The sequence below is a fragment of the Doryrhamphus excisus genome, linkage group LG19, assembly GCF_037039965.1.
Source record: "Doryrhamphus excisus strain RoL-2023G ecotype Guam linkage group LG19, RoL_Dexc_Guam_v1.1, whole genome shotgun sequence".
NCBI classification, from domain to species: Eukaryota; Metazoa; Chordata; class Actinopteri; order Syngnathiformes; family Syngnathidae; genus Doryrhamphus; species Doryrhamphus excisus.
This window is the reverse complement of record NC_136375.1, coordinates 13,071,025-13,097,947: the sequence shown is the minus strand read 5'-3', so window position 1 is coordinate 13,097,947 and position 26,923 is coordinate 13,071,025. Positions and strand designations below refer to the sequence as shown.

Genomic DNA, 26,923 nt, shown 5'->3' with positions numbered 1-26,923 from the left:
AATATTGTTGTTAATGTTATTAAAATCCAGCTACAGTTACACAAACACGGCGGTTTATGGCTCAGCGCGAAACTCACACAGAGGCCACGGGACTACAATTCCCAGAATGCATTAACTGCCGATGACTTTTCAACCCTCGATAAAAACAAGCCGATCAGCTGATGTAAAAGCGACAACATCATTTCTTGGGGTTTCTGACACATAATAAATAGCCCAACAGCAATCTAACTTCCGCACTGTCAGGTCAGTACGTGGCACCGTGCCCTATGTTTGCTGCTATTATTAGACTTCGGGGCTAGTTTTAGACCGTGACAAGGCAATGGTTTACAGTTGTCAAGTCAGTCGTCGTCGGCCGGACTGCTAACAACAACTGTGAGGTCAGTCGATGGAAATGGTGACGGTTATTGCTTTCGTCCACGGTACCACGTCTGCCTGCATGGCTTGCTAATTATTAATAACTGTTTGGTGTATTTGAGTAAACACCTAGCTATGGGCATAGCAGCTAGCATTTAGCAAGCCATTTATTACTGTGTAAACAAGGCAGAAGATGCTGGATAGATAATGTTTGCTTCATTAGTGTTGGGTCACAACAACACAGCCATTCAAGCCTGTACTACTTTTTGACAGTAATTGTGCAATAAAATAAAATAATCAACACCGTTATATTACATATAGTAGGGGTAGTGTTAAGGGTATTTTCAGGGCTCAAGTTTGAGTGCTTTTTATCCAGTATCCTACACAATGAAAGTCCAAAAAATATTCACAACAAATGAATAAAAAACAATAGTTAACCTCTATGAAGGAGGAACAGCATTAATCTCAGACAAAGGTCAAAGGTTGTGCTTGTAGTGAAACTTTAGTTGTTTTTTTTTAATAGTCCTCTGTAGTAAATAAGCAGTCTAGTCCTCCATTATCAGCATCTGTAAAAGTGGGCTATGAGCGGTCAAGGTCCAGCTGTAGATAAAGGGATGAACACAGTACTAGTCTGCCAGGAGAGTTACGCCTGCGGGGGCTCCGATGAGGCCGCCTTTGAATGCGACGAATGCAGCAGCTTGCAATGCGCCCGCTGCGAGCTAGAGCTCCATCGCCAGGACCGTATGAGGAACCACGACCGCGTGCGCATCTCCCCGGGTCACGTTCCCTTTTGCGACGCATGTAAAGGGGACGGGGGCGGCGGGGGCTCTGTCACAGCTGGACGGCTGCGAGCTGCGGTGCGCTGCCAGGGATGCAAGATCAACCTGTGTTTGGACTGCCAGAAGCGAACGCACAGTGGCGTGAACAAGAGGAAGCACCCTGTCATGCCGTACCCCCCGGCCAAAACCCCCCAGGAGAACAGTGTGATATCCGGGGAGTCGGAGATGGAGATGCTTAGAGAGCAGCTGGACAAAGTGTGCAGCTTCCTCTTAGTGGACGAGAGAGAGGAGATGCAGGTGAGTGCCTTGAAATGAAAACTCACGGATGCATGGATGGGAGGGGTTACTCTTGTGAACTTTTCGCATGCAGGTGAAGGATGAAGAGGAGTTTGTGAGCAGACTGCGATGCGGAGCCGATGAGCTCCTCAAGGTGGTCTCCATCTTTGGGAACACCGGTGAGGGGAAGTCCCACACGCTGAATCACACCTTCTTCCACGGAAAGGAAGTGTTCAAAACCTCGCCCACGCAGGAGTCCTGCACGGTGGGCGTGTGGGCAGCCATGGACCCTTTTCACCGAGTGGTTGTCATTGACACAGAAGGACTTCTCGGAGCTGGTAAGCTTTACAGAACTTGACACAGCAGAATCGGCTTTCAGTTGGGCAAAGTGACATCATTGCCTTAGCACTTCCTGCATCCTTTCCCGTTTCCACTCAGGATCCAGCCAGGGTCAGCGAACCCGCCTCCTCCTCAAAGTCCTGGCCATCTCAGACATCATCATCTACAGGACCCACGCCGACCGCCTCCATGACGACCTCTTCAAGTTCCTCGGTGATGCCTCGGAAGCTTATCTGAAGCATTTCTCCCGGGAGTTGAAGGCGACCACCACGCGCTGTGGCCTGGACGTCCCGCTGTCCACTCTGGGCCCCGCTGTCATAATCTTCCACGAGACGGTCCACACCAAACTCTTAGGATCAGGTACAGAAACAAATGAGGATCGCAGACATTTTCCATGGAAGTCTTAGAAAAGATATTTTTATGTGTAGACAAGCCATCCGAATCTGCAGACCGTCTCCTCCAGGAGCGTTTCAGGAAAGTGGGTCTATTTCCCGAAGCGTTCAGCTCCGTGCAGTACTGCGGGACTCGGACCTACAACCCTCCCACCGACTTCAGCGGGCTACAGAGAGGCCTGGAGCAACAGCTGGACAACAACGCCACCCGCTCGCCACGGTCTGCCGGCGTCATCTTCAAGGCTCTGCAGGTCTACTGACTGCGTTTTGGTTAGCCGGGTTGTCACCAGTGACGACTCCACCGATATCCCACCTTTCCCGCTCTTTCCAGGCGCTGAGCCAGCGTTTCAGTGGCGACATCCCAGATGAACACACGACCAGTAACTCCTTCTTCCCAGATGAGTACTTCACCTGCTCCTGCATCTGCCTGAGTTGTGGGTATGAATGCATACAGTTTCACTCCTCCTGGGTTAAAAACACCTTATGTGTTTGAAACATCAAGAGTGATCAGCAACTTTATCTACCTCTGTATGCGCTATTAAAAGTTGTTTGTGGGGCTTAGCTGTTGTTGTGCAAGCATGCGGGTTACACTTTTGTACTGAACTCATCAGTGCTGTTACTACTATTAATACTGGCTGAGCAGTTAGCTCTTTACCGCTGTTACAACATTGGTTCTGTTGCTTCTGTGCTGTTCAATATACCTGTCATATATTTACATATAAACTTGAGAAATAGCCGCTCTCCAATTCTGGAGATATCCTCACTGACGCTGTCTTTCAGCTCAGGCTGTAAGAGAAGTATGAATCACCTCAAGGAGGGACTCGAACACGAGGCCAAACATCGATGCCGCTACTCGGTGCAGTACGACAACCGCATCTACACATGCAAGGTGAGCGCACGTTGACGCTGTTGATGTCGGGAGCTGCTTGGTGAGGATCTGAGCGTCCAAACGTTGCAGGCCTGCTACGAGGGAGGGAAGGAGGTGATTGTGGTTCCCAAAACGACCGCCTCGTCTGACTCTCCGTGGTTTGGCCTGGCCATCTACGCGTGGTCGGGGTGAGTCCGTAGGACAGTTTCATGATGGATGCATTCAAAAACTGCACAGTCCGGTCTGGCCCACTATGCTGTTTTCATGACAGCACAGAAAGGACAGGGAGATATGGCAGGAAAATACACTTATGTGTATTATTCCAAAATATAGGTTATTTATTGGCATGTAACCAGCATGAAAGTCAGTTTAAAATACGACTATTAAAATATTTACTCTCATTTTAAAAGTTGGCTTCAGGATGGTAAAAAAAAACAACTCTAAAATATGCAGCACTATTTGGCTCTTGTGTGTGTTCCAGCTATGTCATCGAGTGCCCCAACTGTGCCGTGATTTACCGGAGCCGGCAGTACTGGTACGGAAACCAGGACCCGGTGGAAACGGTGGTGCGAACCGAGATCCAGCACATCTGGCCGGGGGTGAGTCGACCGCGGGTGCTCTGAATGAATGACCCCCACCAAACAACCTTATTCCCTATTGGCTGCAGTTATCAAACGACATCTATTCTCACTCTGCCCTCATTTCAGTCTGACGGTTTTCTGAAAGACAACCACAACGCTGCCCAGAGGTTGCTGGACGGAGTCAAGTACATCTCCCAGTCGGTGTCTGAGCTCAGCGTCAAGCCGGCCAAAGCCGTCACCTCTTGGCTGACCGACCAGATCGCTCCCACCTACTGGACACCCAACTCTCTCATCCTGGTACTGTGACCAACATGCATGATGAATCAGTTTCATCTTGTGAGGGGAAAATGAAGTTGCCACAGCAGCGTCCGCTGTATGGTGAGAACAGGGCAGCCAGAAGCTAACCAAAACGGAGAAATCTGGCATCGCTACTATGAAGGATAATGTTGTAATGTGGAAGTGGAAGGCAGGGTGTGAGGCATTACTGGAAGGGCCAGTTAAAGGGACCTTGACATGATTTACTTAAATATGTTCTATATTGTATATAGAACTTATTCTATATTCTATATTCTATATTCATCATCCTCATTTCCACAAATGACACCATCATGGTAATATCGATCAGGTAAACCGAAGTTAACTAATTATAGCAAAGATTTCAGCAGTGTGTCAATAGATGTGTCAGAAAGTAGGTACGGTAGTTATGTGCATGTTCTAATCTTGTCTTGTAATACTCCTGTCTACCTGTAGAGGGCCTAATCAATCACCACAGCATGAACTCTAGTGTCTGCAGTTAAACAAGATATAGCATAAACTCTGGAAGGGCAATGCTTCCCCTGTTGTTTTGCTGTAACACACACATGAATGTGATCATTTTAGGACATTGCTAACATTTAAAAAAAACATGGTTTGTCCTGTTTAATGTGCAGCAATGCCAAAAATGTGCGGTGGCGTTCCAACCCAATGACACGAAGCATCACTGCCGGGCATGCGGTGAAGGGTTCTGTGACGCCTGCTCCTCCAAAACCCGGCCTGTCCCTGAGAGAGGCTGGGGGCTTGCGCCCGTTCGAGTCTGTGATGCGTGTTTTCATAACAGGGGGATCCCAGCGGGTATGCAAATGAAGCCTTGGGTACCCAAATAAGTGAGCTGTACTTCAGTGTGTATCAGTGATTTATGTCTGTCTGTTGTAGAGCTCCTAGATGCGGCCTTGGAGGAGGAAGGAGGCACCCTGATGGCAAGGAAGGTTGGGGAGGCTGTTCAGAACACCCTCGGCGCTGTGGTCGGCGCCATTGACATACCTCTAGGTGAGAACCATCCAGAAAAACTCTCACACTGACCTGAAGCCACCATGTCACCTCCCCTGCCGTCCCTCCAGGCTTGGTGAAGGACGCCGCGCGCCCCGCTTACTGGGTCCCGGATCAGGACATCCACTCCTGCTGCGGCTGCCAGAGGGAGTTCTCGGCCTCTCGCCTCTCCATCCACCACTGCCGTGCCTGCGGTCAGGGCGTGTGCGAGGACTGCTCGCAGGAGCGGCGTGCCGTGCCCTCCAGGGGATGGGATCACCCGGTGAGGGTGTGCAGCGTTTGCAGCCAGAAGACGGGAGAACTCTAGCAGAAGCAGCCAAAGGGACATTTTGATGGCATTTCCTGTTTTCAACTGTTGTCAGTCAGTGACTATAAAGAAGGCGAGAACACACGAGATATTATCAAGTTGTGGACAATCCCTACTTGTGTTCTTACAGGTCTCCATTGTTATTACCCAACATGTAGCCCTGCTATCCATTTCCTGTTTGGAGGAGGGTCGTTTGCAGCTGGTTGGTTTGGGGGGGGGGGGGGTAGGAGGGGGGGCCCTCCAGTCACACATCAATCACAAGACTGACAAAGTCGACACACGACCATGCACAGCTACCATTAAAGACAACCTCCATTGTTTTTGGAATTGTAAGGGTTATCTATAAAGATGTGTCCCATCATGTACATTCTTAGCAGCCTCCTTTTAGCTGTTTTCACGTCTTTTAGAACACAGAAAAGAGCCAAGACGTGTGTTCATATCTCACATCGGAATTGTGAATGATGGGCAAAAATTCCAAAAAGTGCACTTTTCCTTTAAGTACACTTCATGGTGATGATAGCATTGCTACTATAATGGCGTCCTGAGACTTTTGCACGTTTTTGGTGCACATTGCTAAGAAACCTCTTAGCTCCTCAAGCTTTTGCTTTATTGCCTTTTTCATTATTTTTTTTAGACGTATAGATGCATTCCAACTTGTATATAGAGCCCATATCTATGTAATACACTTACCTACTCCAATAACCTTGCCGGCCTTTGTAGCTAGTGCATAAAAAGGGCAAAATAATAGAAGAGCCTTAATAAGACTGTTTTTCTTATTTGAATTGAATTAGAGTTATGTTTGTTTTTTTTACTTGCAGTGTGGCATTAGCAATACGACAACTTGACGCCAACTTTGAGGCTGGAACCTCAAACCCGCTTTGCTGCTAGTTCAACTCAGTCAAGGCATGGTGGGACCTGAGAATACGGTCTTTGTTATTGAAACCCTCAGTATATCTGCCAAGGACACAATCCGAAGTATTTTGACCTTGTGTTGATGATGATGTCAGATGAAGCAGCTTGAAGTCACTGCACTCGTGGAATAAACTGGTCACTGTTGACTTTTTGTTTTTTTTCCCCCAGCATTCTTCAGTTTAAACTCACCCAGACAGTGATGTATCCAAAATATTAGAAACAACTCTCAGTATGAACCACAATAATAAACAGTGGGCATTGTCTACAAAGGCAGTGTACCTAATGAAGTGTCCTGTCATTTAAAAATCCATCTCCCCGCCATCCGGGTCGTCTGTGTTGTAAGGGAAGTAGAAGACGTCCTGCTTGATGGCCATCAGCAAGCCAGGGAATGGCGGCCATCGATGTTGGGAATGGCGGCCGCCGACGTTGGACGAGAATACGACGCTCGGGATAGCGTCGTTAGCAGCCGGGTGGGGCGACGGGACGGTCCTCAGGAGATGGCCATCCCTCAGGCTCCAGAACCTGGTGTGGCAGTCCTGACCCACTGTGGACAAGAAAAGGCGTTGTGAATATTATTTGCGAGTTTCTCAGGTAGTTTATTTGTCCTACCAGCCAAGAGAAGCCCCTCTGGCTCGCAGACGTGGACGGGGAGGAGGGCGTGCTCGTTGTGGTGACCCCTGTACTCCTGCACGGGCTTTGTGGCGCGCACATCCCACAGCTTGATCTGCACACACTTCCAAATCAGCTCTGAATGATTCCCTCCCATCTTAAAAGTCGCCAATCCTGACCTGGCCCGACATGTCCGCAGCCACCAGGAAGTTGTCATCCTGCAGCACGCGCACACACGTGATCGCCGACTCCTGCCGGAAGCTTGTAGTCTTCCAGCTCTGATACCTGCGGCCGCCGAGCTGTCGCAGGTCTGTGCCGAAGATCTCGCCTGATCGACAGCCGTTGAACAGCACGGGAACCTGGACAGCATTTGCAAACAGTTGGCTGTCATGTTGTAATCCATATAACACTAAATCAAAAACTTGCTCTTGACTCACTTGAGTGCAAAACTGCTGAGCCAGGACGTCACTTCCAATGTCGATGGTTAGTTTGTGTGCCCTGACTGCATGCTGCACTACCACCTTGTGAGACAGACCTGTATGAAACACGTCAACACACCCACACCGTTTCAAAATGTACTTCATTAAAGATCTTCAAACACAAATACTGTATGTGTCCCTAGAGCCTAACATGAGAGGCTACTGGCGTGTGCTACTTTTGACAGAAAAGGTGCTCAAATGGTGAACCTAGCATGATGCTGCTTTTAAAATGTGAGCGTAATGTTAGCACTTTAGCATCACACAGGTATGCTAGTGTTAGTGTCCTTCCTGTTATGTTGCTGTATGCAATATATGGCATCTGCAGTATTACAGTACAAAGTAGGGATGCACAATACCTTGTTTTCAAATACTACAATACCGTTAACTTTCTGCTTCTTATATTGACCTTTTTTAAATGTACATATTAAACATAAACTCTCGTCTGTGCACACCTGGAGGTGAAACACTGCAGTGCAGGCGTTTCAGGTGGCTGAGGTCATTTTTTGTCTCGTCGAAGTAGGTTTTCCCTCATCGTGAAGCATTACGTACAACGTCCTTCCTCTTAAAGTGAATGCTTGTTTACAAGAAAGGAGCGCTGGATTTGCTCATCTCATCTCATTCCAGTGTTTTATAAAATAGTTATTGGATTCATTGATATGCTTACCCAAATCCTTCAATGGTCTACAGTCCAGCATCAAGGCTAACAATTCCAATACACTAGTGTGGAACCTATTTCTAGTTGTTGAAATATAATAGAATGTGAAGAACAGCGTTCTACTTGCCCACACTGAACATCTTGTCAAACTGGGGATGTAGACACCAAGCACAAGACCAGGCTGCAGGCATCTTAAAGTTGTAGAGCATCCCTGGTTGATCTGTTGATGGAAGGGAACACTTCATTAGGTACACCTCTACCATGCAGTATCATTCTCAGGGACGCCTTTGGCCAAGTTGGGGACCTGAGAAAAATTTTGTTGTGTCAGTAGCGGGTAAGCCCACTCAAGCAGGGCCAAACCATTTCACGCAGACATGGGGGGTGGCCAGCCAATATGGGTGTTTACGTTATGGTCAGTGTGGATATGGAACATTTGCAGAGTATGCGCCCCCTTGGATCTTAGGGCCCTACATACAGCATGTACTCTGTTTATAGGGAGTAGGGATACAAATGCACTAGTGGCCAGCCAATCACAGGGCACATGTAGACAAACAACCATTCACACTCACATTCATACCTATGGACAATTTGGAGTCGGCAATTAACCTAGCATGTTTTTGGAATGTGGGAGGAAACCGGAGTCCACATAGAAAACCCACAAAAGCACGGGGGTGACATGCAAACTCCACGCATAAACAGGGCCACCAAAATAGAAGGCAAGCATGAAAACAGTGATGTAACCTGGGTTGGAGTTGCCGAATAGTGAGGCCGGAAGCAGAGTCACGCAGCTGGGATTGCGCTGCTCCCCATCCAGACACAACCTAGACAGCGTGTCAAGGAGAGTAGCAACAATGAACTGGCTGAAGAAAGCAACAAAGATTCAAGTCTAAGGTACGCCACATCTGAGGATACAACATGTGAGAGTTGGGGTAGTTGACAGAAGCCCAGCAGAGGGAATTCACCTGAAAGACAATAAAGAAGCACTCAAAAATATCGCAAATTTACATTTGGCTGGTATTGAATCTAATTAAATGGTGCATGATTGAATAGTCCGGTGAGTGCAGATACCTTTTGATAGGTAACATAAAGCGTGTCACAGGTTTCCACCGTCAAAGACCCTTGGCTGTTGCTGCTGAAGTTCATGACGCCGTACTTGCAGCCCGCATGAGACATGTCGTTGACTGTGAAGACTTGCTCGCACGAAGAGTCGGCCTGAGAAAGCAACAAGTCGGTGAATAACTCCAAAACATTCGCTTCTCGACTGCACTCACAGTGCCAAAAGTTTACTTCGGCCGCAGTCACCGACCACAATGTGCCTGATGTTGTCCGTGGTGTTCGTTTGCAGTTGGTGGCGTCTCATTACGCCTACCTTCCCCTCGTGGACTCGCCTGAAAAGTGCACAGGAACTGTGGTAACACAAACTTGGGACACAAATGTGTTTGCCACCACACGGTACCTGCAGTAGGACATCTCAGGTAGCAGGCCAAGACGCCGTTTCTGCAGCAGCAACAAAGTGTTGAGTCCCGTTCTGGGAGCTTTCTATGAAGAGATAACACTCATCTCATTTGCTGCCATATAGTATATAGTATATATATAGTATAGTACCTTTCTGCTCTTGCCATCCTCCTCTAGCATCCGGTTTCTCTCTTTCTCCCGTTCCTTATTTCGGAGCTGCTCACGGGTCAGAGGGTTGCAGTTGTTGTGTCCCGGCAACAAGCGGAAATATCGGTTTTTCTCCGGGTCAAAGTAGAAACCTGGTAGTTCTGATGATAAAACTTGTACTTAGGAGTTGCTTGTGGTGTGTTTTTTTTAGATTGTTTAATAGACAGAAGCAACAATTAGGAGGTAGCGTGAGATAGGCTGTTTTTGTCTGGTACCTACCTGGTGCTGCACTGCTGCTGTTGGAGGAGGAAGACGAGCTAGATTGGTTGTCAGATCTTCCCTCAGATCTACTGAATGATGGGCCTGCATCGTCATTCCCATTCCTGTGAATATACGTATAATAAAGTATTACAAATGATATTTACATTACTTGCTATCACTGCTCCACGTTCAGGGCAAAACACACAACATGTATGACATTCCCTAGCATTGAATTAAGTCACTAAACGCACCACCGGTCGTCCCATGAAGGTCTCCGCTGCTTTCCTCGGTACCGTCGACGGTTCCGAGTGGCTCCTTGTCCTCTGTGGGGGAACTGAGTCTCTCTTTTCGTCCCGTCGCACTTTTTCATCCTTGCTCTTTTCGTACCTACCATACGGACGCCACGTTGTTGTGACTGTTGTTGACGTTCATTCGTTCCAACGTAGCCTCAATCTAGCGTTCCAAAGTTGGGTGATTGTTGAGTTGCACAAAACTCGCTGCGTAAGATTCAACAACTAGAAGGAACGCCCAATAATGATGTAACAAGCAAAACACCACAGCTTTAAAAAAAATATGACACTTAAGTAGTTTTGTAGAAGTAAATAGCATAGGTTAGCTTCCTGGCAGAGCTTCCGCCATGTTGGCCCGCCTTTAAACGCTACTCATTGGTCAACTTCTTACCGTAGTAAATGACGTTTCAGAATCTCATTGGCTGACTCTGGTTTAAGCGATACCGTAATATAAATAACACAACCTCACCGTAAACATCTAAATTTAATTTTAATGTGCTATTTTATTCTATTTGTATTGAATTATTGTGACTGTTTTGTTTATTGTGTTCTTATTACATTCAATGAATTTATCACAGAACGAGACGTTCTGTCCTCGCATCACAAAAAGTGAATAAAATCATTTTTGTTTCACATATAGTAATATGAATATAATAAGACAGCGGATTGACTGACAGCTTTCTCAGAAGCCACGCCCAGTGCATCGATGCTGCTGTTGCATTGGCTGCACGGCGTGCAGGACCGCATTGGTGCTCCCCCCCCCCCACCCCACCTCATTTGGGTCCCAAACTACACCGAGATTTGGAATATTACGTTACAGTCCTGCTGGAAAATGGCGACTGTAATTCAGAATCCATTAAAATCGTAAGTAAGCCTTTATTGTGGTAAAAAATCATTTACGCATGACTGTCGTAAGGAAATGGAAAGGAGCGCATTGTCGGTTGAACGCCAGAATAAGCGATAACCGGAGATTTGTTACCCTTTGTTATTATTACAACTGCACGGTCTGTGGGTGCTCATCTGCAGGTTTCCCCCTTTTCGATGCAATGTATGGAAAATGCAAAGAAAGGACGATGCGTGTGCAAATGCTTTCTCAGGTGCGCTTTGACTTGACTTTAAACTCACGAAAAGCTTGTTGCCGTAACCGTTTATTTGCAGCGATACTGAGCCGTTTTGCACGCCGAGCGCTCCATTTGAAAGCCATACTTTCTGAATTGTTTTCATTTTCAGTTCGTTATTAGTACCGCTTGAACAAACTGCAGTTGACTCCTGCGGTCTTGCGCACAAGAGCCATTAAGTTGGGCATGATTTTTTAACCCTTTTACTGTCTGCCATAAGATACATTACATTTCACATTCAATTACATGGTTTGTTTCCCTTCAATATGGTTTATTTGACACTATATCTTCCTGGTTGAAGGCTGTGAACCAGAAGTGCATTCTGTTACTTTCCCTTTACTGCTGTGAAAGTGAATTGGGGGCATTAGCTGCACACGACTCCACAGGAGGCCACCAAGGTTGCTCTTTAAGCTGTTGTATTCCTGCAAAACAGTACTGTAGCGTACAGTACGTGTGCATGTTTGTGTCGCCGTGCATGTGGAAACAGCAGATTAGCGAGCGTCCCAGTATCCTCCAGGGTCCATGTCTTGTCAGCATAGAGCCAGGTGGATGGAACCATGCTGGGGTACGCTCAGGCAGGGGGTACCTGGGAATAACCCTCGTAAAGATAATACTCTTACATGCGTCAGTTTTGTCATTTCGATGAATGCATTATTTACCGAGACGTGAAGACAAATGTGCAAAAATGGCAGAAAAAAAAATTCTGCACGCACACATTTATCCAGACTTTCACCAAAATGTAATAGCTGTGTGTATGAGTCAAATTGACTTTGTCTTATAGTTCAACCATGCGTGTTTCCAACGCCTCCTGGCAGATTTCATCGTCATATTTGTTGTTTTGATGTGATGAAGACGTCATTGGTGTGTGGCGGGGTAACTAAGAAACAAATTATTCAAATCCTACATGCCGCTCCAATTTTGATGATGGTGCATGCTGTCCAGTAATAAAATAGAAAGTGTTTTTTTTTCAACCGTGGAGAGGAAAAGGAAGTGCATGTTATGTGTTGAAAAAGCTCATTACTGCTCGTGTGTTTATGCATGGCGAGGGTGAAGGGGGTCAATCGGATTGTGTATTTTTATTATGATGTGCATGTAGACGTGCGCCCCTCCCCCCGTACTGCATGATTCAGTGATGGAGGGGTTTGGTTTTGGGGGCGGGTGTGTGTGTGTGTGTGTGCGTGTGCTGCATACATTCACACAACAAGACAAGCTTGGCCTTTGTGTGTGTGAAAGAGACGAGGGAACTGTGATGACATTATTCTTTAAAAAAACACCACAAGCGGTATCTGAATCAGAGTCTTTAAAAGCCCCCACCCCACCCTTTCCCTTCGACCACTCCCGATTATGCCCCCCCCCCACCTTTCCCATTTGTGCCTGCACATAAAATGAGGGTGACATGGGTCGAAAGGGAACACGTGTGCCCCCGCAGCATGTCAGACCACCCCCACCCCCACCTGGCCCCATTTTTGCCATCTTGGCTCCCCCCCAAACATGCCATTTATGTTTGCATTGACCTTAACCGGTCACTCCACTGTATAAAATGTCGGAAATGGGGGCGGTTAGTCTAAAGTTAGTGTTGATCGGGATTGAATTGATGATAAATAAATAAAAAATCAATGAGCGCTACGTGTGTCTATAGAAAGTCTGTGTATACTAGTTTAGCATCATAGATTCCACTTGGAAGAAGCAGACAAGGCAGTAATGTCAGGCCTGACGGCCTAGACGGGCTGCAGCTGTCAGTCACAGAAGTCGGTTTTAACCCCCCAAAAATGTAAATATTGCAAAACTACACATAGCTGAAAACAGAGATGAGAGGGGATGGTGTGATGCTCCACATGCAAGCGAAGTCACTATTTCAAGAAAAATCAGTAGTCCGGGTTTGTCAGGGCTGCAAAGATCGCAAGGGGTGTCCAAACTTTTTCCACCGACAAGCAAGGAAAAATGAAAGGATGCAAAGCTGAGATGTATCAACTGTACTCTTTCCCGTTTTGCTCCATTTCCCACTAATATTTCATCTTTCTTCTCAAATAATCTTGGTATATTCTCTTCTTGGAATATTATGACTTTAGTTTCATAATATTTTGACTTTATTCCCAATTTTTTGGTTTTGTTTGTAATATGACTTTATTATTTCTTTATTATTTCAACATAATGCTACTAAAATTATGCAATTTCTTTTCATAAAATATTCCTGTAAAATTGGATTTTTTTTCTCATTAGGCTCAATTTTTTTTCTCTTAATATTTTGACTTTATTCCCAATTTTATTGTTTTGTTTGTAATATGACTTTATTATTTCTTTATTATTTCAACTTAATGCTACTAAAATTATGCAATTTCTTTTTATAAAATATTCCTGTAAAATTTGATTTTTTTTCTCATTAGGCTCAATTTTTTTCTCTTAATATTTTGACTTTATTTACACACAATTACATTTTTTTTGTTGTGGCTTTAAATAAAATTCTCCAATAAAAAAAAACATCCTTAAAGATCGTAAACAGGTTTTTCATGCTACTGTATACCTATGAAAGTATTCCATTTGTTAAAGGTGAATCCTACTTTATCATGGTCTGGAACCAATTAATGGCGATCAACAAGGGATGACTGTAATCTGTATTCCATCCGAGTCCAGAAAGTTCATTGATTGGCTTCTCAGGCCTCAAAGTCCTCCAAGCATGCCTTCATGGACCTTTGCCCATGTCAAAGTGTTTTTTTTTACATATGGCAAACACACACTAGCTGCAGAATTCATAAGTACGCTGGAAGCTGTGGACCCAGAGGAATGTGTTTTCTGCCATAAACGTTACGTAAGCGCCAGACGACTAAATGGGAGGCAAACAGGAGATACATAATGTCATCTTTGATGCCGGAGTCGTGCTCTTGGTGGGTAAAGCTGCAAGCTAAAGGATGCTCCCCAGGTCACGCATCATGGAGCCACGCATGCAATCATAACACGCATACACACAACTGGAGCCCGATGAAGTAAATGCATGTGATGGTGCGCACACACACACACACACACATATACACATACACACACTCCCTCGGACACTTATGTAAGAAGCGGCCTGCGGACGTCTGAGGGAGACGCATGTAAAGCAGCAGAAGAGCAGCATTATCTTTGCCGAGGCAGAAGTGTACCTAATGTTGTGTCCTAAGGGTGGGACTTTTGCTATGCCTTTTGACCCCCTGTCACCTTTCACCCCCCCCACCCCCACCCCCCCAGCCAAACACTGCACGTCTTTGTGAGCTCTTTATGTGCTGGTCTCTGTCCAATGTGGCATTCTTTGCATATCTGGGAAAAGCCGCTTAGAAATCAAATGTTTACACACAAGTAGAACGTCGTTCTAATCGCGGGTTGCATTTTAAGATGTGTAGCGAAGCCTGGGTAATTAGGCATTTAGGTGCAAACGAGTGAGGGAGATGATTAAGGTGTTCATTAACACAGTCCACTTAAATTCAACAATCAAATCAAGCCCTTAACATGAAGTGTCCACCTAAGACTGTCTGTGTGTGTCCAGGCTGGGGGACCAGTTCTACAAGGACGCCATCGAGCACTGCCGCAGCTACAACGCCCGCCTGTGCGCCGAGCGCAGCGTGCGCATGCCCTTCCTGGACTCGCAAACGGGCGTGGCCCAAAACAACTGCTACATCTGGATGGAAAAGTGCCAGCGGCAGCCAGGTGAGATGTCTCACTCGTAGCGGAAACCCCCTTGTGGGGACGTTTGAGCAAGATCGGTTGCAAAATGGCCACCATCAAGCAAGACGTCTTTGCGGGGACACGGGGGGTGTCTAAACGTTGATAGGTCACTTTGACTATATGAGTGTGGCATGTGTGCATGCATGTATTTGTTGGAATACAATTTGTTTCTCGGCGGCACGGCGGTCTAGTGGTTAGCGCACAGACCTCACAGCTAGGACACCAGGGTTCAATTCCACCCTCGGCCATCTCTGTGTGGAGTTTGCATGTTCTCCCCGTGCATGTGTGGGTTTTCTCCGGGTACTCCGGTTTCCTCCCACATTCCAAAAACATGCTAGGTTAATTGGCGACTCCAAATTGTCCATAGGTATGAATGTGAGTGTGAATGGTTGTTTGTCTATATGTGCCCTGTGATTGGCTGGCGACCAGTCCAGGGTGTACCCCGCCTCTCGCCCGAAGACAGCTGGGATAGGCTCCAGCACCCCCCGCGACCCTCGTGAGGAAAAAGCGGTAGAAAATGAATGAATGAACTTGTTTCTCTTCATATTGGGACGTTATTTTGTGAGACACCACAGAAGTATTAGGACACGTGGTCATACCGTCTGCAGGAAGTGAAAAAGTAAGAACGAACGCCACATATTCATATGTTTGTAGATATTTAGCTGTGTACTTAATTAGTTATTCTGCACCTGTGTGGCCTGCACGCTCAGCCAGCGCATAGCAAGGTTGTTGTCGTTCCCGAGCAGGAGAAAGCCGGACACAAATAGACCGTTCTGCGGCCGCACCCTACACTTTGTGGCAGACCTGACGCACGTTATGTTTTTACATTTATGCCGGATCGTCTCCCGCCTCCTTCTTCTTCTTCTTCGCTCGCAGGGACACAAACAAACGTGGATTGAAACTTTATCTCTGGCTACCTCATGTATGGGAGGGATCGCATCTCGCCAGCCTAAGCAGGATTTCCTGAAATATGTGGATCATTAGCCTGAACACTGAAATAGTTGTGTGTGTGTGTGTGTGTGTGTGTAGGTCTCAATGGGAGTTTTGTTCCAATGCTGAAGCTTGACAGTGGTTGTTAAAATTCTTCCTGTCTGCCTGTGTCGTCTCATGTGTGTATGTTTATATGTGTGTGTGTGTGTGTGTAGGCAAAGCGGCGGGACAGATGTACGCCTACCCGGCACGTTGCTGGAGAAAGAAGAGGAGACTCCACCCACCCCTCGACCCACAACTCCGCCTTTGCGAGCTAAGGCTAGGTAGGCAACACAAACACACACGAGGAGCATGCTGACATAATCTCACTTTTTTTCCGACAGGACCGCAATCTATTTGTGGGGTGGGGGGCTTGACCTAATGACAGAATCATCAAATCTGCATTTGCATCTGGCCATGACGCAGTGGAAAAGCGTAATTGGAGTGACAAATATGTTTACAACTGCAAAATAATTTTGGACTCAGACTAAAAGGACCTTTTTTTCCCCCCACTGTGGGGACCCAAAATCAGGAATGCAAATAATATGAATGCAACAGCTTGTGTGTGTGTGTGTGTGTGTGCCCTGTGATTGGCGTTGAAGCTAATATCTGACCATCTGGCTGTGGTTAGCCAGGTCTCCAGGTTCATTCTTTCCTCCAAATCAATGCCCCCGCACTGTTGTACACACACACACACACACACACACACACAGAAGCACCCTAACTGGGCCTCTAATCATTTGACCATGAGGCATTAGACTGTAAAGTGAGTCTTATGAAGTGGATGTGTGTCCTTGATGTTATGTGCATACGTGTATGTGTGTGTGTGTTATGGGTTGGTGGTGGTGGTGGTGGGGGGGGGGTTCTTTCCAGCAAAGGAATGGCCCAGGAACCCGATAAGCCATAAAGACAAGCCATTGTTTTTACCTACTCCCCCCCCCCCCACACACACACACAGACACAGACACAATGTCAAAGTTGTTATTCATTCCAAAAACACGAGGAAAAAAAAAGAAAGTTGTTCAGTGTAGCCCAGATATCAATCACAACACGGCGGAGGAATGTGACTGCTCCCCTCTTAGCAGCGTTTGGTGTTTATTTAATACTTCCTGAGCGGGTTTGTGTGCCTGAAGGTGCAAGGTTAGCATCAAGAAAAAGTCCAAATGCAGAAAAAGCTGTAGTTGCTTTGATAATCATTAGACAAATCATCAGTGACTTATAAACTATGGCGGCCGTGTTGTTCCACCAATATTGCTGAATGGACACGCATGTGCTTGTTGGTCTCCCAAGGGTGTGTACCATATGTCATTGTGATTGGGCAAAACATTCAAGTCTTACTACTTTCAAGTCTATCCAACTCATGACAGCGCCACCATGTGGTGCATTTGTCAGAAAAATAATAGCAGCAGCACAGGAGGGGTGCATGTTTTGACAAATTTTCACCCTTTAGTGTGCAGCGGGTCAAGTGTAGAAGCGTTAGCTTATACACACGTATCAAGTATCAGCCATCCTGAAAATATCTACAGTATATCTTTTTTTCATCTTCTTTCCTCAGAGGCAGAGCTGGCCCCCAAACGTGAGGGCCCCCCTGGGGAGGCAACTGCCTTGGAGGCCCTGCTGAGGGGGGACAACCTCCTGGAGAAAAAAAATAACCTCTGCAAGGAGGAGGAGACCCTGCTGGAAATACAGGTCTTTGCTTTTGCATGGAAAAATGTTTCTTTTTGTAAGCAAATGCTGGTGTATAGCTTTTTACTTTTGTATGGCGTTTACTTTTTTGGAAAATATACTTTTGTATGGAAAATACAGGTGTTTACATCCATGTGTATTGTTGAGGTTGGTGCCCTCTAGTGGCCGTAGTGATGTGCGACCTGTAACAATGTGTTCGCTGTTGCCATACACTAACACTTCGCTATGTTGCGTTTTTTCCAAAAAATATAAATTAATAATCGCTGTTTCATGAAATAAGCATGGATATTTAAGCACATTGTACTTATTAGCCTAAATTCAGCATTTTTAAGAATAAAAAAGGCTAAATGTGTCTCTAAATGAACAAAAAACAAAGGGCAGAAGCGTTCCATTTATACTGTGTTCTAATTGGTCACTAGGTGAGGGTGCTGGGTGAGACACTGACTCCTCACTAAGGTTCCGCCAGCGGACACATTTACTGTGACACTGCTCGCGCAGGGGTTTTATTGACGTTTTGCGTTTTACATTTACTCTTATTATGTCTACTGTATAAGGTAATACGACTTAAAGTGACCACAGAAGTGTTATTTCTTCTCTTGAGGGCTATATTAATGTTTTAGAAGACCGAAAATAGTTTTCGTATGTGCCACAACTACGAAAATATTCATTAGCTATATTCAATCCTACTTCGTGTTTGCTGTGTAGAGGGTTCTTGAAGCCGAGGAAAACGGCGACGGCTTTCAAGATGACGAAGACTTTGAAGTGGATACGCCGAAGAGGAAGAACAGAAACAGAGGGAAAGTGAGTCGCCACTCGTCATACTTCAATGCAGCTATACCGCCATCTTGTGGCGTTAATTAAAAATGTGTCTTCCATTTTCCAGAATAGAGGGTCCAGTCGCAAGAAGACAGAAGCGGCGAGCGTGGACGACCAGGACAAACCTTACGTTTGTGACAGTAAGATAAGAAAAGTATTTTTTAAAGTATATAATATATATATTCTGTGAACTTGTTGGTTAAATCGCACATTCCGGACATGCAATGTGGCTATGGTAACACTTCCAAGTCACTTCCTGTCACCTGTCAGTGATCGCCCCGCCCCTCGTGTTCCTAAAAAATGCAGCGTTTTGCAGCATGAAGAAAGACTTTGTTGTTCAGCCCTCATTAGCATGCTACTCTCCTCCACAGGAAGGATGTGGACTGATGAATGAACCTTTTATACGCCAAAAAAAAAAACAATCATTCAATCTCATCCTCATTTTATGTCTTGTTCGTTTTTTCTGTCTTTCTTTTTGTTTGTTTGTTTTTTTGCTTGTGTGTCTCCTCTGTTCCAGATAGACACAAACAAAAGCATAACTCAAAAAAGGCTGGAGAAGGTATCGGTACCCGAGGCACCATGTTTGCAGATATCTAACATGTCAACGTGCTGAATGTACCAAACGCATGGCCTCAACGCTTTGCAAAGTACCTGGAATGCTGTCTCACGATCAAACATGCTAACTCGCTAACTCGCCGCCTTCCACGCGTGCATGTGCCCCGCCCCCGTCCCTTCTTGTACTGTACTGTACTTCTATTTCCACGTGACTAATACATCCTGTAGATATTCATGTTACACAAAAGGAGTCACGCAGGGGGCCACTCTAAACATCAAAAGATGATCTAAGTCGTAAAGTTACGGGAATAAAGTTGGAAATGGTGTTATGGAGAGAAAGAGGTTGAAATATGATGATGAATATTCATATAGAAGCTGCAGGAACTTTAAAGTTGCGGAATATTGCGGCAGTAAAGTGACATGAAAAAAAATCGCAACTGTGTGATAAAAGAAAAAATGTGTTTATGAGGAAAAAAAATATATCAGGAAAAAAATAATTGAGTTCTAAAAGGATGAAAAATACTAAGCTACAAATTGTAGGAAGTTGAAAAAGTCATAATATGACCACAAAAACATTTCTTATGTCAGGAGAATTGTTGTGAAAAAAAAGTGTATGAGGAAAAAAGTTATATTATGTAAAAGTAATATGAAAAAAAATACATACTTTTAATGAAAAAAGTCATAATATGACAATAATGCAAGGTGTAAGCGTTCAACAAAAGCAGTGGTAATATCACAACAATAAAGTTACGGAAGTATGAAGACAGACATTGTTGTAATATTACATGGTATTCATTTTACACCAATCAAGTCTTACAAAAAATGTCAAAAATAAAGTAGCGGTATGTTTTTGAGAAAAAAAATACCAAAAAAGTCATGAGGTTAGCGGAATAAAGTTCTATCGGGATGGTTACATCATAACATTACTCTTCCCCTCATAATACAACTACGTTCATTCTTAATTATCATTTCTTTTATGTCATGCTCATATTTTTAAATGTCATTCCTCTTTTCTTCCTTTGTGTTTGGATTTTAAAATGTATGGCCAACTTTATTCCCATCACTTTTATTCCCAACCCTATTCCAGTATTGTTACTTTTTCCAGTTTAAGGTGGCCCCGGTACTCCTTAGTAGTTTCCAATATGAAGGAAAGAAGGTGTGATTGCCTTTCTTTGTGCTCACAGTCTGTGGGAAGCGCTACAAGAATCGTCCCGGCTTGAGCTACCACTACACGCACACACACCTGGCCGAGGAGGAGGGCGAGGAGGAGAAGGAAAGCGATCCGGCCCCGTCTCCACCGCCACGCGCTTCTGAGAACCACAAACGTACGCCACAAAGCCAAAAGCCAAAAGCCATTCTTTACAAATACAACACGTGTGTGTGTGTGTGTGTGTGATTGCAGCCCAGAAGGGTCCAGACGGTGTCATCATTCCCAACGACTACTGCGACTTTTGCCTGGGAGACCAGGACTCCAACAGGAAAACGGGCCAAGCCGAGGAGCTGGTGTCCTGCTCGGACTGCGGGCGCTCAGGTGAGTTCTTGCCACAAGAACGCTCCGACACTCCCTCGTCTAAGACTAATGAATGTATGGATATTGTATTTTAATGCATATTTTACTCTGTTTCTACTCTAGTCTATTTTTATTTATTTTTCTCTACTGTAAAGCGTCTTTGAGTACTCTGGAAAGCACTATACAAATTAAATGTATTATTATTATTATTTATTATTAGTCACTAGGGGGCAGCGTAGAGCCACCTCCATTGTCAGGGAGCAAGAAGTGCTAATTTTCTAATATTTCACTAATCCAGCATTGTACATGATAATATACATCAAGGGTGTTAAAACCTAACTGGAGCTACTTTTGCTGCTAGCTCGAATTGGGCGGGTGAAGCTTCATGAAGCTTTGAGGCTTTTTTGAAAAGCTTCAAAGAAGCGGTGTGATTCAGGAAGTCTGACACAAGCCTCTAGGCTTCGGTCTCATTTGACCGTCCCAACTCTTGCGTCCGCAGGTCACCCGACATGTCTGCAGTTCACGGACAACATGATGCACGCCGTGAGGACGTACCAGTGGCAGTGCATCGAGTGCAAGTCGTGCAGCCTCTGCGGCACCTCGGAAAACGACGTACGCGTCCGACTGTTGCGATGTGGAAGGTTTGCGTGTGCGGAGGAGGCGTTCACGTGTGGCGTTTGTGTGCAGGACCAGCTGCTGTTCTGCGACGACTGCGATCGAGGATACCACATGTACTGCCTGAAGCCGCCCATGACACAGCCGCCTGACGGTACGACTGAAGATGGCTGGAGAATGACAAAAAGACTTTTTAAAAGTCATTTTATTACTACGATTTATATTTTTTTATTATTATCATTTATATATTTTGTTTATTTTGTAAGTATTTCTAATAAAGTAATTTGTTAAAAAGAAAACATATTCTCTAGTGCTATAATATATTATTTATGTTATTACAATTACCATACTATAAGACTCTACTGTGTGTTTCTACAGGAAGCTGGAGTTGTCACGTGTGTCTGGACTTGCTGAAAGACAAGGCGTCATCCTATGGAGAAGCATAACCCCCTGGATACATTGTGGGCGTCTACACCCTTGCAATTCCGCTAGTTACCCTAAATGCTCTAATTCCAGCCGCCCCGGAATGAGAAGACGTGAAGACGAGAAGGGGCGTGAAAAGTCATCATATTAAAACCAGTTCTTTTTGTTACCTTAAATCATAATTTGGAGTGCATGAGAAAGTCATTTATGAAGTAGGTTCCACAACACGCATAGCAACAGAACCAATGTTGTAAGAGCGGTAAGGAGCACTCACACGGACAGCTCAGTAGCATCTTTAGCATTTTAAAGTGCATGCAGAGCTCAGAGATACTTCAAGTGCAGCAACAAGCGATTCTAGGAGCATTGGGGTATTTTTGGACATCCGTCACGTGACGTCCGCATACGTTAGACAGGATTTCAGGTGTTTTGGGCTACACTGCTTTCATGTAGCTGAGCCGCCATTCTACCTCGCCGCAGAACTTTTCCATTTAGGAGAAATCGTAAGCGCGGTGCATACGCAAGGTAAACACATCATTGATTAAAAACAAAACCGGTTTTGTTGTGACTCCTGTTATGCAAATGTGACTTTTCCGCACGGATCTAAGAGTAACATGTGTCCCTAAATCTATCATCGCCTCGCTTTGGAATTTCCGGCTTGTTTTCATGAAGTTTTCAAGGCTTCGCTACACATCGTAAATAAATAAACTCTGCCGTCTGTCCATCAGCCAGCCACACACATGGAAGCTGTGTCTATTCACCAGGTTGTGTTGGCTTTTTCTATACAGTTAATCTACATACAGTTAATCTACCATGGTAGTGCTCATGCCGTGTGTGTGTGTGTGTGTGTTTTAAAGTGTTAACACGCCACTGTGACACATTCCAGAGTTACACACCTTTTTCCCTTGCTTCCTTCAGGCTGTGTAGATTTCTTAAGCCACGTCCGCTTTGTGTGTCCTTGCAGTCCCACGCCACGATGCCCAACCTTTACATTCATTTGCTTTGCCGCAGACAATCCTGGGGCGGTTGTGTGTTTTATATCTCTGTCATTTGATGACAGCAGCGTGTCCTATTTTTCTTATGTAACTGTTAGTTTTGTTGTAATAAAGATTTTTTTTTTACAAAAAAGAATAAGTATCGAATTTCATTTGCCATACAATTATGGCATTTTCAAATATACAGTGCCTCACACAATACACAATAGTGTTTATACAACTATATGCACGCAGTAATGTGGCCACTAGGCGGCAGTAATGACACAAACATCAGCTTACGTTACCTTAAAGCTGCATGAAGTCTAGCAGTCAGCCACGGCATGTCCCAAATTCGAGGTTAACTGGCTAGCTCGCTAGCTGGCTAGCAGTTGCCCCGAGTCACTGAAGCACAAGAGTTGCCATGTGGTCTAAACAAGGAATAATAGCAGTGATTAAAGGGGTGTTTTCATGGCCACAGCCTAGATATCTAATAACATTAAAAAACATGTTTTCAAAATCATTAAAATATTTGCTACAAAATATTTCATTTATTAACATTGAATCCTTTTTAGCGGAAGTTCATTAAACGCGGTCGGGTCTGGAACCAATTAAAACTGTACATGCAGAACCGCATGAAGGACTGTCAACACTTCCTCATTGACTTCTTCTACGGATTTATTCACTAAGAGGAGTAGCCAGCATGCAACACGTTACTGTCCTCTGCAGCCCATGCTCTGAACAGCAGTTTAGGAACACACAATACACAGTTCCATATGTCCAAAAGGACTAAATATTATTATTACAATATAATTACATTATAATTATAATATTGCATTAGTTTACAAATATGGAACGAATGTGTTTTTGTGTAGCGTTGCTAATATTTAAGTTAATTTAGGCTAATTTCATGTGACTGTCTTCTGTCAAATTGATTGATAGGTGTAGTGCGTTAATCTGCCACCAGAGGACGACAGACAACAGCAAACTACTGTGACACTTAATACGTAAATACAATGTTTTGCCCTTATGGTATTGTAACAAAGTGGACACCATAGGACGCCCCCTGTTGGTTAATAACTTAGTTCGTTGAAGGCCCTCAATTTATTCATCATGAGAATATATCTCACAGAACACTTTGTTAGGTGATCCTGGCTTCATAAAGATAAAAGCTCATTTTAGAAGTATTTCACAATATGTTTTATGATTATTATTGTAGTTTGCAGCGGTGTAGCATTTATTGCTACATTATTGCATAATAGGCCACATGATGCTTAATTTGGCAGACGTTTGTCTTGGAATTGATGTGACAAAAGCAAAGGAAGAAAGGGGAGCTGTCACGTTTGTATCAAAAAATATAACCTTTTTATTTCCAGCTACAAAGTGAAACATGTAACAATGTGTCACACTTCTCAATAAAATAGTACAAAATACTGTCGTCCAAGAAACACTAATGATACATTTTCCAAAGCACAGAACAAATTTGGCTTTTAAATTAACTTAAACTGTACAAATATATACATCATTTACACAAAAAAAGAATGAAATCACAATTCTTCCAGTCTTTTCCTTCTATTTATGTACAAAATAGACTCTTTTGTTTCCTTCTTCTTTTTTTCAGTGCGTCCTAACTTCTTTTTTTTTTCCTCCTTGGGGCGGAAACTCATACACACACACACGCACATACAAAACACACACACATATTCAGCCATGTTTGCAAAGGGGAAGAAGTGCGGCCTGCTGTGGTCTGCAGACGCCCTCTATGGGCGAGGAGGGGTTATTACACACCTCATTTACAGAGGAGGTCAAAATTGAGAGCAAAAAATGGACGGGTTGATTTGGAAAGCTGCCCAAACCAACATGGACGTGATAGTGCAGGAATCTCTCTGAGCTGCGAGGCAACTCTCCGTCTGAGCTTTCAAAGTGCACCAGCCGCTCACGCCACGGACACGACACGGACACGACACGCGTCCGACTTACTATTTCAGCAAAGAAGGTCAAAATAAAACCAAAAAACTTGCAGGCTTTTGATATACCGAGCTGCGAAATGAGATGTTTTCAAGTCACAAAGCTGCCGCGTGGTCGCCCCCTGGTGGCCCCATCACGCCATGTCGCCCATCATCTTCTTGTAGTACATGGACTCGAAGATGTCGTTCTCGCCGGGGCAGTTGTGGTGGCAGGCGCACGACTTGATGAACATCATGTGCTTCTTCATCACCTGCCCGTCGGGGCACTTGAACTCCATGGGCAGGGTGGTGGTCCGGTGGGGGGTGCAGCAGCGGCCGTCCAGGCACACGCCGCAGAACTTGGGCCTGTAGGACTTGGTGGTGGTGCAGCCGGAGATCTCAAACTTCATGGGCTTTGAGAGCCTTGGGGTGCGGATGCATTTTTTCCCTTTCTGAGAAAAAAAAAACAATAACTTTAAAAACCTTTCCTTGATGAAATCTGATACTATTTAGCTGAATGTAATGCAATGGTGTTGCATTCAAGTGCTAGCATATTTGAAGGAAACTAGAAAAGTGTGGATTTAAGACTCACCCTGATGCTCTGCTCCAGCTGGGACTCGCAGGGCCGCACCATGCAAAGCCGGGTCTGCTTCTCCAGTCGGCACTCGCGGTTATCATTGGTGACCCGGGTGGAGACCCCCAGGCCGCAGGTCTTGGAGCAGGCGCTCCATTCGGTGGTCTGAACCAGGCAGTTCTCCCTCATCATGGAGGGATCTGGACCGTAGGTCTCTTCTTGGCGGTAAGCTGTGTGGACAAGAAGAAGCTGCTTTTAAGGGTGTGTGTCGGGTGGGATTGGGGGGTGGGGGTGACGGGGGTCTTTACTCACCAGGCAAAACAGAGCCCATGAAGCTGTTTGTGTGCTGCGGAGTGTCGCACACCCACTCCTCACAGCACTTCCCGGGAACCTTGACCCGTCGGGGCATGGGGCAGTCGGGACTGGGGAGGCGCACATCCATGGAGCAGAGGGGGACGCAGCCCACCGCCCCGTCCAGGCAGGTACACTGGTACTTGCAGCTGCTCTGGAAGCTCTCGCCACTCTTGTACACCATTCCTCCAAACACACAGGTGGCGCCCTCTCTCGCTGGAACAAAAACACAAACTCACCATCCAGCTCCTTAAAAACACCTTAAGGGGGCGGGGGAGGGGTGGCAGGTGGCTCACCTGTGCAGACTCCGATGCGTCTGTTAATAGGGGAGCCAAAGTCGCAGTAGAGGCCCTTGTGGGGGTCGCAGGCGTCCCTCTCGGTGCAAAGCTCCCCCATCTGCTTGGCGCAGACCCTGCAGCAGCCGCAGCCGTCCGGTACCAGGCTCACTCCGGGGGCGCACTGAGGGGGGTCTGCGGGGCACGTGCACTGCCCGCTGCACTCCTGGCCTGCCGCCTGGAAGCAACGAAGACGCTTAGTTGGGGACGGGACGGACGCGAGTAGACGCCAAGAGAAGGTGAGGACTTACCAGGCAGGAGAAGAAGATGCAGGCAAAAGGCAGGAAAAGAACTTTCTTCATCCCGGCGAGCATCTTTTTCTTTCTGGAACTTTGACAAAGATTCTTCCTGGAAGTCGGTAGAAGGGGAAAAGCCTTGCTGTCCTCGGAGAGAAGAAGAAAGCGTCCGCGATCGAGTGGATCTCGTGTCAAAGGAGGTGGGACTCCGTGGTGAAAGCTAGAGTTTAGCTTCGGTTGGATCCGACGGCTCGGTCTGAGTTCTGGTCGGAGCGCGGCGCCGCTTTTATGGCCAGTCGGCCCTCGTGGCGACACGTCACTTGGGGGGGGAGGGATGAGGTAGGAGCGGGGAAAGGAAGGGGGGGGGGTCTGAATGGGGAGCCAGCCCTGGACAAACATGGACATGCTTGGCATTCTTTCCTGGCTTCCTGACCCCCCCCCCTTCTCCCCTCCAGACATCCCACATTCCTGCTGTCTGAAGCGCAACACCAGCGCCCCCCCCAGCGGCTTTCATCTGGAAAGGTGAAGTCTGCCTGGAGGCCTGGGACCCCCCACTGGGAATTCCTCAAGGCTGACTTCACAAACACGAGCTATAAATATGGATTTAAGGAAAGCAGAAGAAAGGAAGGTGCTGTGGTATTTTTACTTTTTTTTTGGGGGGGGGGGGGGTATTGTTATTTTTACACTTATACAACTGATATGTTAGAATGGCGGAGGGGGGTCCAACGCAGTGTATGTTTTTTTTTAACAGTGCTAAACTTCTTTTTACACTTCCACGACTGGGGATACCGTCTTTGTTTACTGCTAAAAATGCTGAAGTCTGACCTGGACCAACATGGCCGACGCCTGTAACCATTTCCACGTGGGGGCGGAGACTAAGGATTAATGTGTCGTAACATTGCTGAATGAACACGCAGCGAGAAGAAAGAAAAAAGAAAAGTCATTAGTCTGAGCCGGAGATCCATCAAAGTGGAGCGGCCTGCTCATGTCGTAGCGCTCTGGGCTCGTGCGGTTACGTCTGAGGACGCCGCAAAAAAGGCATTTTTGTCGGAGCGCGTCACGGCCTTATGATGCGTTGGATGAATGGATGTCATCTCAGCGCCTCTCATCTAC

The 26,923-nt window shown here is 45.7% G+C and overlaps 4 protein-coding genes across 8 annotated transcripts; 2 read left to right on the top strand and 2 right to left on the bottom strand.

Moving 5' to 3' along the window:
* Nucleotides 1-118: 118 nt before the first annotated feature.
* Nucleotides 119-5,288, top strand: zfyve1 (zinc finger, FYVE domain containing 1). Its single transcript, XM_058056423.2, has 12 exons — nt 119-1,430; nt 1,504-1,747; nt 1,848-2,108; nt 2,177-2,391; nt 2,472-2,578; nt 2,921-3,029; nt 3,099-3,196; nt 3,490-3,607; nt 3,716-3,886; nt 4,519-4,699; nt 4,781-4,894; nt 4,966-5,288. Exons 1-12 carry the CDS (start codon nt 936-938, stop codon nt 5,199-5,201), a joined length of 2,349 nt encoding a protein of 782 aa, XP_057912406.2. The 5' UTR covers nt 119-935; the 3' UTR covers nt 5,202-5,288.
* On the bottom strand, nt 3,414-10,369 carry wdr21 (WD repeat domain 21). Of its 2 annotated transcripts, XM_078798817.1 has the most exons (14): nt 9,971-10,369; nt 9,738-9,841; nt 9,462-9,619; nt 9,313-9,395; nt 9,163-9,244; nt 8,925-9,068; nt 8,769-8,818; nt 8,598-8,677; nt 7,984-8,076; nt 7,160-7,257; nt 6,902-7,081; nt 6,723-6,837; nt 6,393-6,657; nt 3,414-5,197 (listed from the first exon to the last, which is right to left on the bottom strand). In XM_078798817.1, exons 1-13 carry the CDS (start codon nt 10,111-10,113, stop codon nt 6,413-6,415), a joined length of 1,575 nt encoding a protein of 524 aa, XP_078654943.1. In that variant the 5' UTR covers nt 10,114-10,369; the 3' UTR covers nt 3,414-5,197; nt 6,393-6,412. The 2 variants fall into 2 exon arrangements, with proteins under 2 accessions (XP_078654943.1, XP_057912407.2); XM_058056424.2 differs by lacking the exon at nt 3,414-5,197 and having other exon boundaries at nt 5,995-6,657; nt 9,971-10,368.
* A 365-nt stretch (nt 10,370-10,734) lies between these two features.
* dpf3 (double PHD fingers 3) lies at nt 10,735-22,516 on the top strand. 4 transcript variants are annotated; one of them, XM_058056428.2, is made up of 12 exons: nt 10,735-10,873; nt 14,648-14,808; nt 15,972-16,079; nt 17,351-17,484; nt 18,187-18,282; nt 18,365-18,437; nt 18,815-18,856; nt 20,037-20,177; nt 20,255-20,383; nt 20,862-20,974; nt 21,050-21,131; nt 21,356-22,515. In XM_058056428.2, exons 1-12 carry the CDS (start codon nt 10,842-10,844, stop codon nt 21,421-21,423), a joined length of 1,179 nt encoding a protein of 392 aa, XP_057912411.2. In that variant the 5' UTR covers nt 10,735-10,841; the 3' UTR covers nt 21,424-22,515. The 4 variants fall into 4 exon arrangements, with proteins under 4 accessions (XP_057912411.2, XP_057912408.2, XP_057912412.2 ...); XM_058056425.2 differs by having other exon boundaries at nt 20,862-21,131; nt 21,356-22,516; XM_058056429.2 differs by lacking the exon at nt 18,815-18,856 and having other exon boundaries at nt 21,356-22,514.
* A 1,189-nt stretch (nt 22,517-23,705) lies between these two features.
* Nucleotides 23,706-26,230, bottom strand: ccn2a (cellular communication network factor 2a). The gene is made up of 5 exons (XM_058056836.2): nt 25,826-26,230; nt 25,536-25,752; nt 25,201-25,455; nt 24,907-25,118; nt 23,706-24,766 (listed from the first exon to the last, which is right to left on the bottom strand). Exons 1-5 carry the CDS (start codon nt 26,222-26,224, stop codon nt 24,470-24,472), a joined length of 1,380 nt encoding a protein of 459 aa, XP_057912819.2. The 5' UTR covers nt 26,225-26,230; the 3' UTR covers nt 23,706-24,469.
* Between the last annotated feature and the right edge of the window lie 693 nt (nt 26,231-26,923).